Source organism: Cavia porcellus, unplaced genomic scaffold (genome assembly GCF_034190915.1).
Source record: "Cavia porcellus strain 051 isolate PalLab524CR breed Dunkin Hartley unplaced genomic scaffold, mCavPor4.1 scaffold_6, whole genome shotgun sequence".
Taxonomy (NCBI): Eukaryota; Metazoa; Chordata; class Mammalia; order Rodentia; family Caviidae; genus Cavia; species Cavia porcellus.
The window spans coordinates 14,729,633-14,745,013 of NW_026947489.1; the positions used below are offsets into that span (position 1 = coordinate 14,729,633).

The 15,381-nt window shown below is 40.6% G+C and overlaps 1 protein-coding gene across 2 annotated transcripts in view; it reads right to left on the reverse strand.

Annotated features, from left to right (window-relative positions):
• Mctp2 (multiple C2 and transmembrane domain containing 2) overlaps positions 1–15,381 on the reverse strand; it is a 226,109-nt gene that overhangs the window by 161,564 nt on the left and 49,164 nt on the right. For both annotated transcript variants that reach the window (XM_063249970.1, XM_063249971.1), the window contains exon 2: positions 12,353–12,885. In XM_063249970.1, coding sequence (XP_063106040.1) covers positions 12,353–12,814 — 462 coding nt within the window. In that variant the 5' untranslated portion in view covers positions 12,815–12,885. The remainder of the gene's footprint in view (positions 1–12,352; positions 12,886–15,381) is intronic.

Consider the following 15,381-nt stretch of genomic DNA (forward strand, 5'->3'; position numbering starts at 1 on the left):
TCCAGGGAAACCAAGGAAGTGTAAAATGCTGAGATGATCTATCATTTTATCTTTGAAATCTACTGTTAAAATATAACAGTGAAGCAAAGAATATTACACATATGGTGCATTTTAATGAATTCTATAGCCCATTCTAGGCTTTTGAGTATATCTTAAGAGTACAGGTGTCATAACCAGATGTGGTGGCGCACATCTATAATCCCAGCACTTAGGAGGCCGAGGCAGGAGGACTGTCATGAGTTCAAGGCTTCTCTTGGCTATATAGTGAGTTCAAAGCCAGTCTGAATTACATAGTATGACCTTTAAAAATAAGAGTATAGTACTCACAAACCCAAATACCTACAGGACAAAGCAAATATTAAAATAAGAAACAGCAGCTGAATGATCAGATTGGCTATTAAGCAGTCTCTGGACAAAGTCACAATACAAAATGAACCATATGGCAAACAGAGATTACAATTAGGACATTTTAATAAGGCCTACCAAATTTCTGATTCTGTTTATATTCAGTGTTTTTACAACCTTTCAGAAGACATTTTATAGTATTAAGTATATATATATATATATATATATATATATATATATATATACATATAAATATGTGTGTATATATATATTTCTCTCACTCCCATGATTTTTCTATAAAAAGAATAAGCCTGGAATATTTTATAATTTAATATGCATATTGTAAACTGTGTGTCTATATTTTGCTTGAACACATGCTGTTATAAAACTGAAGTCAGCCAATTATAACCTTGAAACAAACCGAGTCCATCACTTGTTTTTACAAGCAAAATGTAATTAAAAAACTACTTTTTACACATCATTTATACATTGTCTACACCTGGTTTCATAGTACAACATAGGACTGAGTACTTGTGACAGAAGCCTTCGGGTCACAAATCCAAACCTATTTGTTATCTTCCGGAAAAGGTGTACTAATCCCTGGTTTTACCCTAAAGCACCCATTTAAATTTCATTACTATTTGTCCTCTGACCTTCCAGAAATGTTTGCATGCTGACTCAAATGGTATTTTAAAGGAATAGTAACTCCCTCTATTTTTGCCTAGCACTTCCTAATTCACAAACACGCTCTCCCATTTTCTTACGAGAGGAGGCCACAGGTCATAGCATCAGTTTACAAATCTAGAAGCCAGAGCTGAGGGCTAAGTGTTGGGAAAAGAAGCAAAACAGGGAGGCCTTCGGAGCACCCTGGGTGCTCCCTCTCCTCCCTGCCCAAAGCCAGCACACCTCGCCCAGCACAGAGGAAATACCACCCAGTCATAGTGAGGACAGTTCTTGAGTCCCAAAGACCTCAGTTGGAATCCCATCTCTGCAATTTAGCTCTGTGAGCTCAAAAATGTGACTTAGAATTCAAAACATGGAACTTCTTTCAAAGGGCCACAAAAGATATTTACCGCATATGCTACTAGCATAAAAGTGCTCTGGGCAAGGCTCTGCTTGGCACATACGTGTGGTATATTCAGTGTAAACCAAGCTGATGAAGTCTGAGAGGATGGTATTTATATTTCCTTACTCGTAACCTCTCATAAAATGGTACTAGATTGGTGTTGCTGCTGTAATTATTTTTATATGATGATGATGTGTTTTTAAAAAGTGTGTAGCAAAAAAAACTCCATGAAAATGAAAAGATGGAGATGTTCTCTAACCTGATTAGCTATGCATACATCAGATTATAAAGCTGTACTCCATAAACATGCATGACAATAAGAAAACAATATTAACTCCCTGAAGTCCCTCCCTTCATCCCCACTCCCATTCACAGCTGCCACTGTCTCAGGGACAAGTGACAGTGCTGGCTGACAAATCCTCAGGACAGTGCCAGGTGCCCAGAGCCAGACAGCCCGAGCACTGGGTAGCTCTGCTTTCCTGTACAGCATCCTCAACAGGGACCACAAGCACTGCCAGCCTGCTGTGACTCTCCCCAGCCTGCCTGGGAGAGACGTAGCAGTGAGCTCAGAGGGCTCCTTTGCATCCTGCCTGGACAGTGTCACCAGAGAAGTGCTGTAGTCACCAGGGGAAGGGAAACCCCGAGGCAATATGGCATCTGTTACATGGCTCACACTGCCCTCCTCTGCCCCTCTTGCCATCTTCTCCAGACACAGCGCTCTCTCCACGTTTCTGAAGCACACTGGGTACCACCTGCCACCCTGGGATTCACACTTACTGTTCTCTCCAAAAATGCTTTTCTACAGATAGTACAGGACTTGCCTGGCACCTCCCTCATGGCTTTTCACAGAAGTCATCTTCTCTGAAGATAACTGACCATCCTTGTCCTGACCATTCTTTTCAAAACAAAGCACTTGGACCCCCCCCCCCCACACACACACACACAAGGCCTTTCCTGCTTTACTTCTCTTGGTGACATTTCTCACTTCTGTGTCATTTTATTTATTTATATATTTTTTGAGATACTATCTCACTATGTAGCCCACACGGGCCTCAAACTCACTGTGATCCTCCTGAATCAGCCTCCTGTGTGCTGAGATTATAAGCTCGCAACCCCACGCCTGGCTCACTTCTGTATCTAACTGTTGCCTGCCACTGTTCAGCATAAAACTTTAGTAGGAAGGAGATTTTTGTGTTGACTACGTGTTCCTAGTGCCTAGTTCAGCAGCAGAATGTGCTAGGTATTCACCGGATGGGAAGGGAGGAGACCAAGAAGCCCATGACCACGGAGGCTCCCAGGATGTGGCCCACGCCTCTGCCTCACCAACACCAAGGTGCTGAAGTCAGAGTCTTGAAGTCAAATGAAAATACTGAAAAACACGTAACTGAAGGACAGCCAGACTGATGCACTTGCTTCACTCTGAAAGCTGAAGACAGCTTCCTCTCTTCTGTGGTTGTCACTGTGCTCCTCTGGGGTTATGAAACTCAAGCTCTGTGGTTTACAAGCAAGACTTCTAGAGCCTCATGAGGAGCATCTCTAAAACTCAATGCACCCTCAAGAGCCGCCACCAAAGCTAGCTGTTTACCATCCCAGCGGCCAAGTGGAACATCAGAGACACAACCCCATGGGGAAATTACAGGGGCAGTGGGGAGGAGAAAATAATACTCCCACTCACAATCTTCTCGATGACAGTAAATCCATTCAACCATTCTCTCTGTGTTTCAGGGGAACAGTGGATATAAAGAAGCAAACGTCTCCCTTTCCTGGTCATCTTTTGTGGCTCTCTGGCTCTGAGTTCCCCTGAGATAGAAAAGTGAACCTCCAAATTTGTGTTAGACCCATGGTTCTGAGCAGAGGCTTAGGATTCAGTCTTGACGTTTAGATCCTGCCTCTGATACTTCCTAGCTGGTATATATTAGGCAAGCCATTAAAATTCCTCAAGACAGTTTCATTCTGAAAAAAAAGCAATGATAAAATTATAGCAACATTAATAAGTGTGACCATAATCTGAGCAATGGACATCTATTAGTTACTGTGACTGCCCAGTGCTCGGCTTGGAGCTTTCTTTTCACTCCCCCCACCCCTGCCCTCCAAGACATTAACTATTCTGGATTACTCTTCACCTATCTGAGTCTTACTCATCTGCAAAACACCTCCCTTTCACACCTTTCCTTACTCAGAGCAACTTCTCCTCACTCACCCCAACTGGCTTTTCAGGCATTAGCATGAGACTGCCCAGCACTGTTGGTAATTTCTTCTCCTATCTGATTGAATAGCAGTTTCATCATTGGCAAACAGGACAGGGCCTGAAGACAGAGCACCATTTAAATACTTTGCTGATTTTACAGTGCACATAAATGCACCTCCTAAGATAACTCCTGGGCAAATGCTCACAGGGAAAGAGATGAGATGAAAAAGCAAGGCAAGAAAGAAAACAGAGAATAAAGTAGCTCCTCTCCCTCTGGTTCCTTCACATTTGATTTATACTTGGGAATTTCTCTAGACCACACCTGGCGCCTCCCTTTATCACCAGCTTCCCCAACCCATATGAACTTCCTATTGCCCCAGAGAGCCTAGCACTGTCTACAGCCTGAAAATTAACTCCAGAGACAATGTGAGTCAACAGCTTCACAGGCAGGGTTTTCACAAGGATGGAAGGAGGAGAGGAAGAGAGGGCAAAGACGACATTCCTCCTATTTACCAGGAGTATAATATAGTGAGAAACTCGCTCTGAAGCCGATAACTACATGCTATATAACCTTACAAGGGTAGGTACTTAGCAGTATTCTAAGTGCTGCCTTAGCTTATCAGTCCTTGGTCTATGCTATTCCCCTGTTCTGAGAATGAAGCCCTAGGACCACTATCTCAGTCAGGTCACGCTATGGTGACAAAATATTGCTGCTGATTGGCATCTTAAACAACAGAAATTTATGTCTCGCCATTCTAGAGGCCAGAAGACCACGATCAAGGTCCTGGCCAGTTTGGTTCCTGGTAAGGACTCATTTCCTGTCTTATGCAGTAGATGGTTTCTTTAATGTGCCCTCATGTGGTGAGGAAAGAGATCTCTGACTTTGCTCCATTTTTTATAAATACAGTTCTATTGGATCAAGGCTCCATGGTTATAGACTCATTTAAATTTAATCACCTCAGAAAGGCCATAAATCCAATACAGTGATGTGGGGATTGGGGTTTCGATTTTTACATAGGAGAAGGATATGATAAGATCCTAGCACCATTCTTCATTCATTGAAGCCTAGACATAAAAAGCCAGCTTAAAGGACAATATGGTTACTAGGCCATCACAAAAGCATATCAGCCTGAGACAGATAAAATACAACTAATGAAATGATATGTCAATCCAGAAAATGGGCCAGCTGTACAAAGCAGCCTACATACATCAGGAGAGCTCAGAGCCTCATATCATGCCATAGGACTTTAATATTCTGTCTTCACTGGCTTAGCAGGGTCTCAGTAGAGACAGACAAAGGTATGCTTAGCAAAATTTGAGCATGGTTGAGAGCCTGGGAAGATGGAAGAACAGTAAGCAGCAGAGTAAACAGCCTCTCTGAGAAAAACAGTCCAGATGCTGGAATATAGGATTTTGGAGAAGACAAGAAGGAAAGAAATGGGTTCTGTCGACCCAAGAAGAAACTAAAGTGAGAACTGAAGCCCAAAGAGAAAATTAAAAAAAGAAAAGAAAAGAAAAATTAAACAGAAGAAGGCAATAGCTGATGGTGTTTTCACCAGAGCTGGAACCACTGTGCCAGAATCACTGTTGGAACCCAGAGACACATGGGCACAGTGAAGCTGGTGGCTAGTAAGCCCGAAGGCCTTGGCAAGGAGACGCAGTGGTGGAGGGGAGCAGCAGGCCAGAAAACTGCACTGGCTGGCAGTATGTATGACTGACTTCTCCTGTAGGACTGAAAGATTGGCTAGGCACCATTTTGGAGCAGGTAGGATAAGTCTGGAGACAGAACTACTGTCAGCCTCCTTCAGCACTCCTAGCTTGGAGCTGACTGGTGGAAAATGCTTGGACTGAGTCCCACCCATCTGTGTGGTAGTGGCGAAGTTTTCCTAAAGCTATCCCTAACCAACCCCACCCGCCCTGTGCACACTAATGTGATGAAGACTCCATGTGGTTAACCAGCTCAGAAAGGAGGGGCCAGCCTGCCCTACCCCTACTTACACTCCAATAGCCACCAGCAGACTGGGGAAAGCAGCAAACAGCAGAAATACCTAGCCAACACACTTCAGAGTATAACCAATACAGGAAATGCTTAGGACACTGCTATCCGCTTGTTTGGAAGAAACCAGGAACATGACAAGAGGAAGGAGCAAAAGGCAGTCTCTCGCATCCAACCCAAGCAGTACTGGTCCAGGAAATGTAAACACAGAAGAGATCCAGATTTGCACACCTGCAGTTTTTGAAACAACAGCAACTGAAATAAAGAAACAACTCCATGAAGCTATAAAAGAACTTAGAACAAAAATACTATTACAAGTAAAAGAAGATATGAGAAACATAATAAAAAGAATTGCTAAGCACCTCTAAAGAAGACACAGATGAAAGAATAGAGGAACATAGAAAAAGGAGGGAAACCTTCAATGAAGAATATAAAAAAATTTAGAACACATGAAACAAATTCAAAGAGATTACCAGGAAATAGAAAACTCCATTGAAAGTTGGCAAAACTGCTTGAAAGACACTAAAGATAGACTATCAAATCTTGAAGACAAGTTTGCAGCTTGCGATCATGAAAGGAAAGATCTCTTAAAAATGATAAGGAACCAGGAAGTAACAATACAGAAGCTAAAAGATGACAAGAGAATCTATAACTTAAGAATAAAAAATGTGAGTGAAGAAGCAGAGGTAAACACAAACAAAATACAAAAGTTATTTATAGAAATAAAGAAAACTTCCCAAGCATAGGAAAAGGAAATCATATTCAGATATCTGAGACATACAGAATTCCAGCCAGCCATAACCAAAAAAGATCTACACCCATACATATAATAATCAAGATCCCAGAAATTCAACACAAGAACAGAATATTAAAAGTTGTCAGAGAAAAGAAACAGATCACCTATAAAGGAAAACCCATTAGAATCACGGTAGACTTCTCAACACAAACCATCAAACCAAGAAGAGCTTGGATGAAGTATTCCAAGCCCTGAAACAAAATAACCTCCAATCCAGATTGATGTACCCTGAAAAACTGTCTCTCAAAGTTAATGGAGAAACAAGATACTTCCATGACAAAGAGAAACTGGGGAAGTTCATGACCACCAAACCAACCCTACAAAATATACTGAAGGACATTCTAGAGAAAGAAAAAAAAAAAGACCATGGTTTCAGGAACAGTGGCAGAGGGGGCTCACTGAATGGGGCAGACAATGGAATAAAGGAGAAAAGTAGACAACCAATGGCAGTAAAATAACATGGCAGAGATGAGGCAGAGAAGATTTGCTATAATCACTAATACGGATGGCCTCAATTAACCAATAAAAAGAAACACTGGCAGAGTGGATCAGGAGATATCAATATGTTCTATATAAGAAATACAAGTAACCCAAAAGAGGGTTTACAGACTGAAAGTCAAAGATGAGAAAACAATTCTCTGTGTGACATGGAACTAGATAAAAATGGGGGTAGCTTGCCCATCAGCAGCAGATTGGCTAGAAAGCCATAACACTTTTATACAATGGAAAACTATGCAGCTATAAAGAAAGAAAACCTTGAGGCTCTTGTAAGTAAATGGATACAACTTGAGATCATACTCAGGGGTAAAAAAGGTTCACAGTCACTTAGGTGAATAGTGGGCTGCCTCCCTAATCTAAAAACTAAAGGAATTAGTGGGATGCAAAATTTACAGCGACCCTGTGAAAGTGAAAAGGAAAGAATTATCTAAAAACGGAGGGCAGAGGACACTGTTAATCTTTTATCATGATTTGAAACCCATATTGTTTTCATCACTTTGTTTAGTTTGGTTAGATTCTGTTCCAGATTATCTACTTGTATTAGATTTAATGGCATGGACAGCTATTCCAAAGATAGCAGGATATATTATGGTAACCATTTTTTATTTCCTATTAACTTGATCTGAAGCCCTGTACTGCTTTCCCTGTCTTGTTTTGACAGATTTTACTTGAATCCATTATGTTTGATAGAATCAAGTCTGAGGGTATAGGCAACTACTTTGAAGACAATAGGATTCATTGTAATAGCCATTTTGGTTTGACTATTATATTCTTTTGAAATCCTGTATATCTCAAATGTTTCTTTTATATTGATTTTGTTCTGTACTGTTTTGTTCAATTTTATTATACCTAATGATATGGGCAATTCTTTTGAAGCTAGCAAGAGGCATTATGTGAACCATTGTTGATCACCTTGTATTTTGTCATAGTACAATGTCCATCCTTTTGTTTTGAGTGACTCTATTTTGTTTTGTCACATTTGGTTTTATTCTCTTCAAAATAAAAAAAATTAAAAATAGCGTGAGCATGTCCTGTTCACACCTGGAGCTCAGGGGCCTTACTGTGAGATGAGAGTGCCACACCCCATCCATGACATCCATCCACCGCCTTGCAGTGATCTGCATTCACCAGCCTCCCAACTGTAGTGTGAGTTCTAACCAAGTTGACTCTGCAGAAGTAATGAACCTAACAAACAGCCTTGAAGTGTTTCATCTCTGAGATAAATATTTCTCCCTCAAAATTAATGAAATTGATGTTGCTTCTGATTTGACAGCAATAAAGAACGAGCTGTTTATAGCTAAAAGAATGTCATAGCTGCATGGTATTTTGTCCACATTGTGAGGCTGTTGTGATTGCAATTGATAGCATAGTTTCATGATCTTTTGGTTATTCTGAGTCAAACTTCAGAGCAACAAGACCACTGGTCAGAGACCACTGACCTTCGCAAAGACAAGCATACCTTACCCAGCACTGATTCGCCTTCTGTCTCTACCTCCTCTACCTGTTGTAATCCCTTCCTCTCCCTCAGCTTTCTGCACAAAGCAGACTGAGATTACAGCTCTATAGCAGCAGTGTGCTGTGCAAATGAGGGAAGGGTGGGTACACTGAGTACTGCACTGGGCAAATCACCTGTGAGAGGGAGATTTCACTTGGGCGTAGAAGCGGGAGCAAGATTTTCATAAGAGAAGCTAAAAAGGAAACCTGAGGTGGAGATAGATGTCAGATGGGTCATGAAGCCCTCGTAGAAAGTGAAAAGTAAACAATCTAACACAGTTCACCAGCTTCCAACCTATGCAACTAGATGAGAAACAGCACTGGCAATGCAAAATGATAGGGTTAAAACATGTCAAGGACAAGTTTTCGTGGGATATCCCATGTCTAGCACAAGATGAATCTGGGGCTTAAGAAGAAGCTTGCGGAAGCCTCCTAAGCCAGCATATATGTTATTCTAAGTCTTCTTCCTCCCACTCTGGTTTTATGGTTGTTTGAACATCTGAACTGACTCCTATGGGCTGCCCCACCTGCCCATGTTCTCACATCTCATCTTCATTTCTGCTAATCTTTACTTTCCTCTTTTGTCTCTTCAAACCAATTTCCCATAACTGGACACTCTCAGTTTTCCCCTTTGCCGTCACTGGCAGGACTAGAGAGAGATTATGGAACTCAAGACGTAAGTGGCACTCAGGATCCCTTCCCAGCAATACAGGTTCAGCCTGACACACAAGAGGTGGGAGACAAGTTCCCCACCCAAACCAATGGCACCCTTCGGACCACAGATGTTCGCTGCCTTGTCATCTCTGGAAAGCTACAAACAAAGTAAACCACACTAAGAAAACCTGGCAGACCTCCACTTGTCCTGGATGAACACCAGGTGGCCACACCAACCCCTTCCTCCCTTCTCATCCGTCCCCATTCCATGACAAGTTACAGAAAGCTGCTGGCCATTTTCAAGGAAGACACAGATATGTGAGATCCCAGACACAGATAATCTGACTCCAGGACTTTGGATGACGTGAATTCAAAAGGACTTCTGTCTTTACTTAAAAACACCAAAAAGTGAATTCAGATTTAAAATCAGTAGATGGAAAATCTACAATTGCCTAAACGTCTCTCCAGTTTCAGTTCACCTTTTGAAAGAGATTTCAGTTAGAGTACATTTTGTAAACTGATATAGCTAAATCATAAACTAAAGAGAATGCATGGTAAAAACAAAAACAAGCACTGGGGATGTAGTTTAGTAGTAGAGTAATTGTCTAGCATGTGTGAACCTCTGAATGTGATGCCAGCATCCAGTTTACATATACACAGGCAGGCAGACACACACACACACACACACACACACACACACACACACACACACTTCTATTACCTGAGAATACGCACACTGAGTCTTACATTGAACAAATACTGGTTGAGCACAGACTGTCTGATCAGTATAGTCATTGTCCAAAACCCTGGGAAAAGAAAGGGAATGGGCCCGAACCTACTCCCCAAATCAATCCAGCCTAGTGGAGGAGATAAGAATGGGAGTATTTCCTCTGCAGCATGAGATAAATTCTGATCTCTCAGGGATCAAGAGAGGCTCCCCCAGTACAGGCAGGATTGGGATGGGGAGGTGAGGAGAAGAGGGAGCACTGTAGGCAGAACTCTACATCCACCTGCTACCTCATTAGAATCCATTGAAAAGAACAAGTGATGAGAATGGGAAAAGAGTCAGCCTTAAGTCCTCATGTTCTATTTCCTGACCCAAAAAAAGGGTAGTAAAGGATATTTTTTTCCCAAGAGCTATAGCTAAAATCCAATGTTTTAGTAAAGCGAATATTGGCTGATCCAGAATATCCTATTGTTGAAGGACTCTGCTTCTTCTGGATTCCCTGCACTTAGCTTTTAGAAGACAAAATGGTCACTGCAACCAACCACCTACCATCAGTGACCATGGTAGCTCCTTAACACAGCCTACTCTTCCAGAAAGCTTACTAAGCCTCTGTCTCATGGTTCAGCCTCTAGTCCACTGTGTACACTGTGTGGAGCATATTTCCTCACCTGACATATGTGCTGTCCTGTACATCAGCTTGGACCCTGCCTCAGATATGACATACTCTCAGCCCCCACACTACAGTATCTCCCTCAACTGTACTGCAAAGAGACCAGGCTTAGAAAGTTTTCAGGCACAGCTTTTACGTGCAAGTGCCTCTTATGTTCTGCTCAAAGGTGTGCAAAGTTGGCTCCTCTTGATCCCAGCCGGGGGAGAGGCCCTTCTTACCAATCTCTGTGTTTTACAGTGCCTGGTCTATAGCAACATTCAACAAATAGGAACAAAATAAGTACTGAAAGTTTAATAACAGTAGTTTTAAAATATTCTTCTAATTTGTGTATTAACTCAAGAAATGCATTTAATTCTGCTGATGAAGTTTGATTTCAGGACACAATTCAATACATTACCATCTCCTACTAAGGTAATTCTTAATCCAACTAGCATATATTTTCTTCAGTGGAAACACTGTTATGGCTTGTATCTACATGTCCCCCCAAAGACTCATGTGTTCATAGGTAGGACTTTTCAGAGGTAGCTAGATCTAGGGTGTATGATGGTAGGATTAATAGCATGTGATAACTAAATTGGTTTAGCAGAATTCTGAGTGTGGATAATAGAAGGCCCACCCTGGGTGTGGGTGGCACCAGCCAATAGGGTTGTAGCCTGGAAGGAATATAATGGGAGAAATGAAAGGCAGGCTGTTACTACTTCACTGCTTCATGGCTACCCTGCCATGGACTTTCCTCTCTGTGATGCCCCTCTACCATACAACCCTGACTTGGCGCTACCTGATTATCATATACTGAAACTTCCACAAACCATGAGCTAAAATAAACCTTTCTTTAACTTGTGCATGTTGGCTACTTTGCCTCAGGTGTGAAAAAAGACAAACACAAACTTCAAATTTATAAACAGCAATAAACATAATAAAATTTTAATAAAATTGTTTCATAAATGCTAATGTCCCTAGAGAAAATATTTAAATCCTTTGGTGGGTAACATTGCCCTGACTCAGTAACATATACAAAAGAATAAGGTCACAACATACTCCAAATATCCATGAGTCCACTCCCCAAATAAATTGTATAATTCATAGAATTTCATTCTAAAAGTAAAACTGAAAATTCCATTTGAATAAGCAGTTTTTTATGCAGTGTTAACATTAATTTGAAAACAAAAATCAATCCTATGTGTCAACACTGGAAACTACTTCAGTATCATTAATGGAGGAATTATTTTAAAACTGTTTAAATCACTGCACAAACTCTTAGAAACACTAGATTTGCACTATCATTAAATTTGATGAAATATACCAATGTTTTGTTAAAATCACTGCACTAACAAAAAATGATCTACTTAGATAATGCCAGTGAAGATGCTCACACTTAAGTGCTTATAATTATATGCATATACATCATAAAGCAGGAGGAAATCAAACTCTTCCAACATTTCTTAGAAATACAAGGGTGCATAGTTTATCACCAAGTATGTCTGGGTAATGGGTTAGTGACAAAAAACAGATAGATTGAAACAAAAAGCTAAAAGTTACATTCTTAATTTCTTTGCCAGGACCCAAAAACAAATTTTTAGCAAATTTCATTTTAATTTAAAAACAAAATCCAGTAGGGTTTTTAATGCCCTGAAATATCCTAGAAAGGATGTTTGTAATTGTTTTTAAATACACAGAGGTCAACCCTAAAACTAATGGGAACACTGGGTATAATCAATAATACATTAAGTTAAAGTCTTTTAAATGATGCTCTCCCCATCCAAGTCAACCACAAACAGAACCCCTTGCCAAATTTTCCAAGGGCATTGAAAGCATCATGAAAAATTTGAAAGAAAGAAAGCAAGAAAGGAAGGAGGGAAGTAAGGAAGAAAAGGAGGAGGGAAAAAAGAGAGGAAAGAAGGGGCAAGCATGGTCTCACCTCTGGCTCTCCTGGCACATCTGCTCCAAGGGCAGGCTTCTGGTGATCAAGGAGCCCCTGGCTGGAGGTCCAGATCTCCTCAGGAGAAGTGTAGATCTCCTCTGAGTCTGTTTCCAGCGCACGCAAATGGCTTGTTTCCTCCTGGCTCCAATCCAGTTCTTCTTCAGACTGTCTCAAGGAGCTGCTGCTGCTCTTGGGGACGATCCCTGCCGTAGACAGGCTGTTGGGCACTGAGATATAGGAGGATTGGGGTCCCGTGTAGGGGTGGCCTTCTGCCACCAGGGCTTCAGCCTCCAGAAGGTCAGGGACTGACAGGCTGAGGCGCCGGTCCAGGTGATGCTTGGCCCTTAAGTCCAGGGGTTTGCTAGTGTTCTTTTTCACTTTCTTCTTGCTCAAGTTGATTAATAATGGCCTGGTCCGCTGCTTAAATGACCCCCAGACAGATGGCTTATCCAGATCCATGGCTGCATGAAGACCCAAGCATTCACTGCTCCAAAGTGAGTGCCTCTATGTAAAAACAACTGCAGGAACTTCTAAAACACAGAACATAAAAAGAGAGAACATGAACCTTCGTGGTGGTGTCATGGCACAAAGAAGTAGTAAACAATTTTTAAAACTCTTGGAGGCTGATGCAGGAAAATCATAAGTTTGAGTCCAGCCTATGCAACTTAGCAACTTAGGGAGAGCCTATCTCAAAATAAAATGTAACTTTAGACAGAGCTGTGGATGTACTGAGACCTGGAATCAGTCCTCAGTACTAAAAACAAGCAAACAAAACACACAGCAACAACAACAAAAATCATGATCAAAACAGATACATTTAGTTCATATCTCCACTAATACTGGGACATGCATTTTTAGAGAATAGAATTGGAAAGATTTTTTTCAAAGCAGTTTTAGAAAAGTTATAAAGCAATGAATGAATGAGTAATTGAAATTATAAGGCTGACTCAAAAGAAAAGCTTCATAGGAAGATTATCTTATTCTCCATCCTAGGAAAACAAAGCTCAAGCTGTTTAATACAATTATCAACAGCGGCTTTTTGCTACTATGACCAAGAGAAAGAAAGTGCCATCATACTTCTCTAAATCAGGAGTCAGTTATCAGTTTCTGTACCAGATTAGTCATTAAACATTTTAGACCTTGTACATCAGATACTGTCTCCTGCAATTACTCAACTTTGTTGATGCAATTATGTTAAAAACATGAGCAATGAGACAGCTAAGTTCTAATAAAAGTTCATTTACAAAATGATGCAGCAGACTATAGTTTGCCAGTCCCTGCATTAAACACGTCACCTTTCTTTCCAGAGTAAAGTGTGCGCTGTGAAGGACAAAACACACACATAGGAACTTGGATTCCGCGGAGTATTTGAAAAGACTGTACATATTAACGTGATAACTAGAAAGAAAAACATTTATAAAAGCAAGGTTTCTGTTTGTGCCCAGAACTGACAACATTTTCAAAGTGGAGTCCCTAACAAAACCAAGCATCACAGGGTTAGTCTGAGATTGTGAGGAGAAGAAAAGTTCTAATCTGGTTTAAGTGATAAGAAGGATTCACAAATAAGTGTGTAGTTACAGAATAGATACGTGATGCAAATCCAGGAGAGGGATTTCAGATGTGCAAGGATGACCTCATCACACACCAAATAAAAATCAAATTTGGGGAAATAACTTGTATATTCTTAGTGTCAAAATGCCTCATAATAATTCTTTCAATATGAAAAAGGTGATCAGGCCCGTACTTACTTTGCAACATTTGACAGAGATAAAAGAAGCCAAATTCCAGACAAAGAACATTTTCTCGAATCAAAGGCTCTGTGTTTTATACTTGATTTCCGGGCAAGCTTTTTAGTCATAGGAAAGCATAGCCCAGCAGGTCCACAAATCAGGGTTCACATGCAACTTGAGTGTCCACAGCACTTGCATAATGAGAGCCAGCATGGGCGCAAGATTCCCCTGCACGGATGTGGCAGCTTCAGTCCACTGAAGAATCCACTGAAGAATCAGACTGAAGCTCCTGAGCCTCAGTGGGTTGGAACCCAGCTCTGCTTCCTTCTGCTTAGGTGTTGAACTAGAGGCAGGACACCCACTATGCCCCAAATTTATCACCTATACAGTAAGGATCAGATGGCCTAATTTACAGAAAAACTGTGGTAAAGCATGGAGCATAGTGTCTCGTGAATTACAATGTGCTGGCAAGGAAAGACGTTTTACCATTACTGCTGCTGTCCTAGCTTCTAGTCTTGATGTCTTACTGAAGTTACTTCGAGGCTCTGTATCTCATTCCTCCCTCACAGCTAAGTTTAACAATAGTAAGTCCCTTCAAGGACTGTGGGGAGGGCGGAATGAGTTCACAGAACACTATGATCAGAGGATAAATATTTAATGTAATATTATTTTAAAAACTATTATTTAAATTATTTCATCTTGGATTATCCTGGGTTTAAATGGTTAAATATATTTTTGCTGCTTTTAATAATGTGATTGTAAACAAAAACTTGGATTTCACATTAGCAAGACACAAATACAGTTCATTGCAGTCTTATAAACTGACTTATAAACTGGAAATATACGCAAAGGGATTGTTTCTATACAAACTTAGAAATATTGTTTAGTTATTTAGCAGATCATATAGGCTAAAAGAGAAACAGTCTGCCCAAACACAGCAGGAAGCTTTGAGAGAGCGAAAAGTCAAACCAAAAAGTTTATCTACAGCATTCAGTTTGATAAGGACTCCAAGATACAGATCACAGCCTTGAGAAATTTATTACAGAAATGAGAAACAAAACAAGGCAAATGAAATATCTGAGCAAAAGAATTCATCCAAATCCCATGCTAATTATAGCTAATATTGCGCTTGACAAAAGAAATATATTCTGTTCAACCAAAAAAAAAAAAAATTGGCAGAGAAAATAAAGGAACAATTTTGAATAACTGAAAGATCTGCTTCATGAAAATACTGTACATGACAAACACAAAAATGAAGCCAATAGCCAATACTTTCTGAACAAAAATGATGATTAA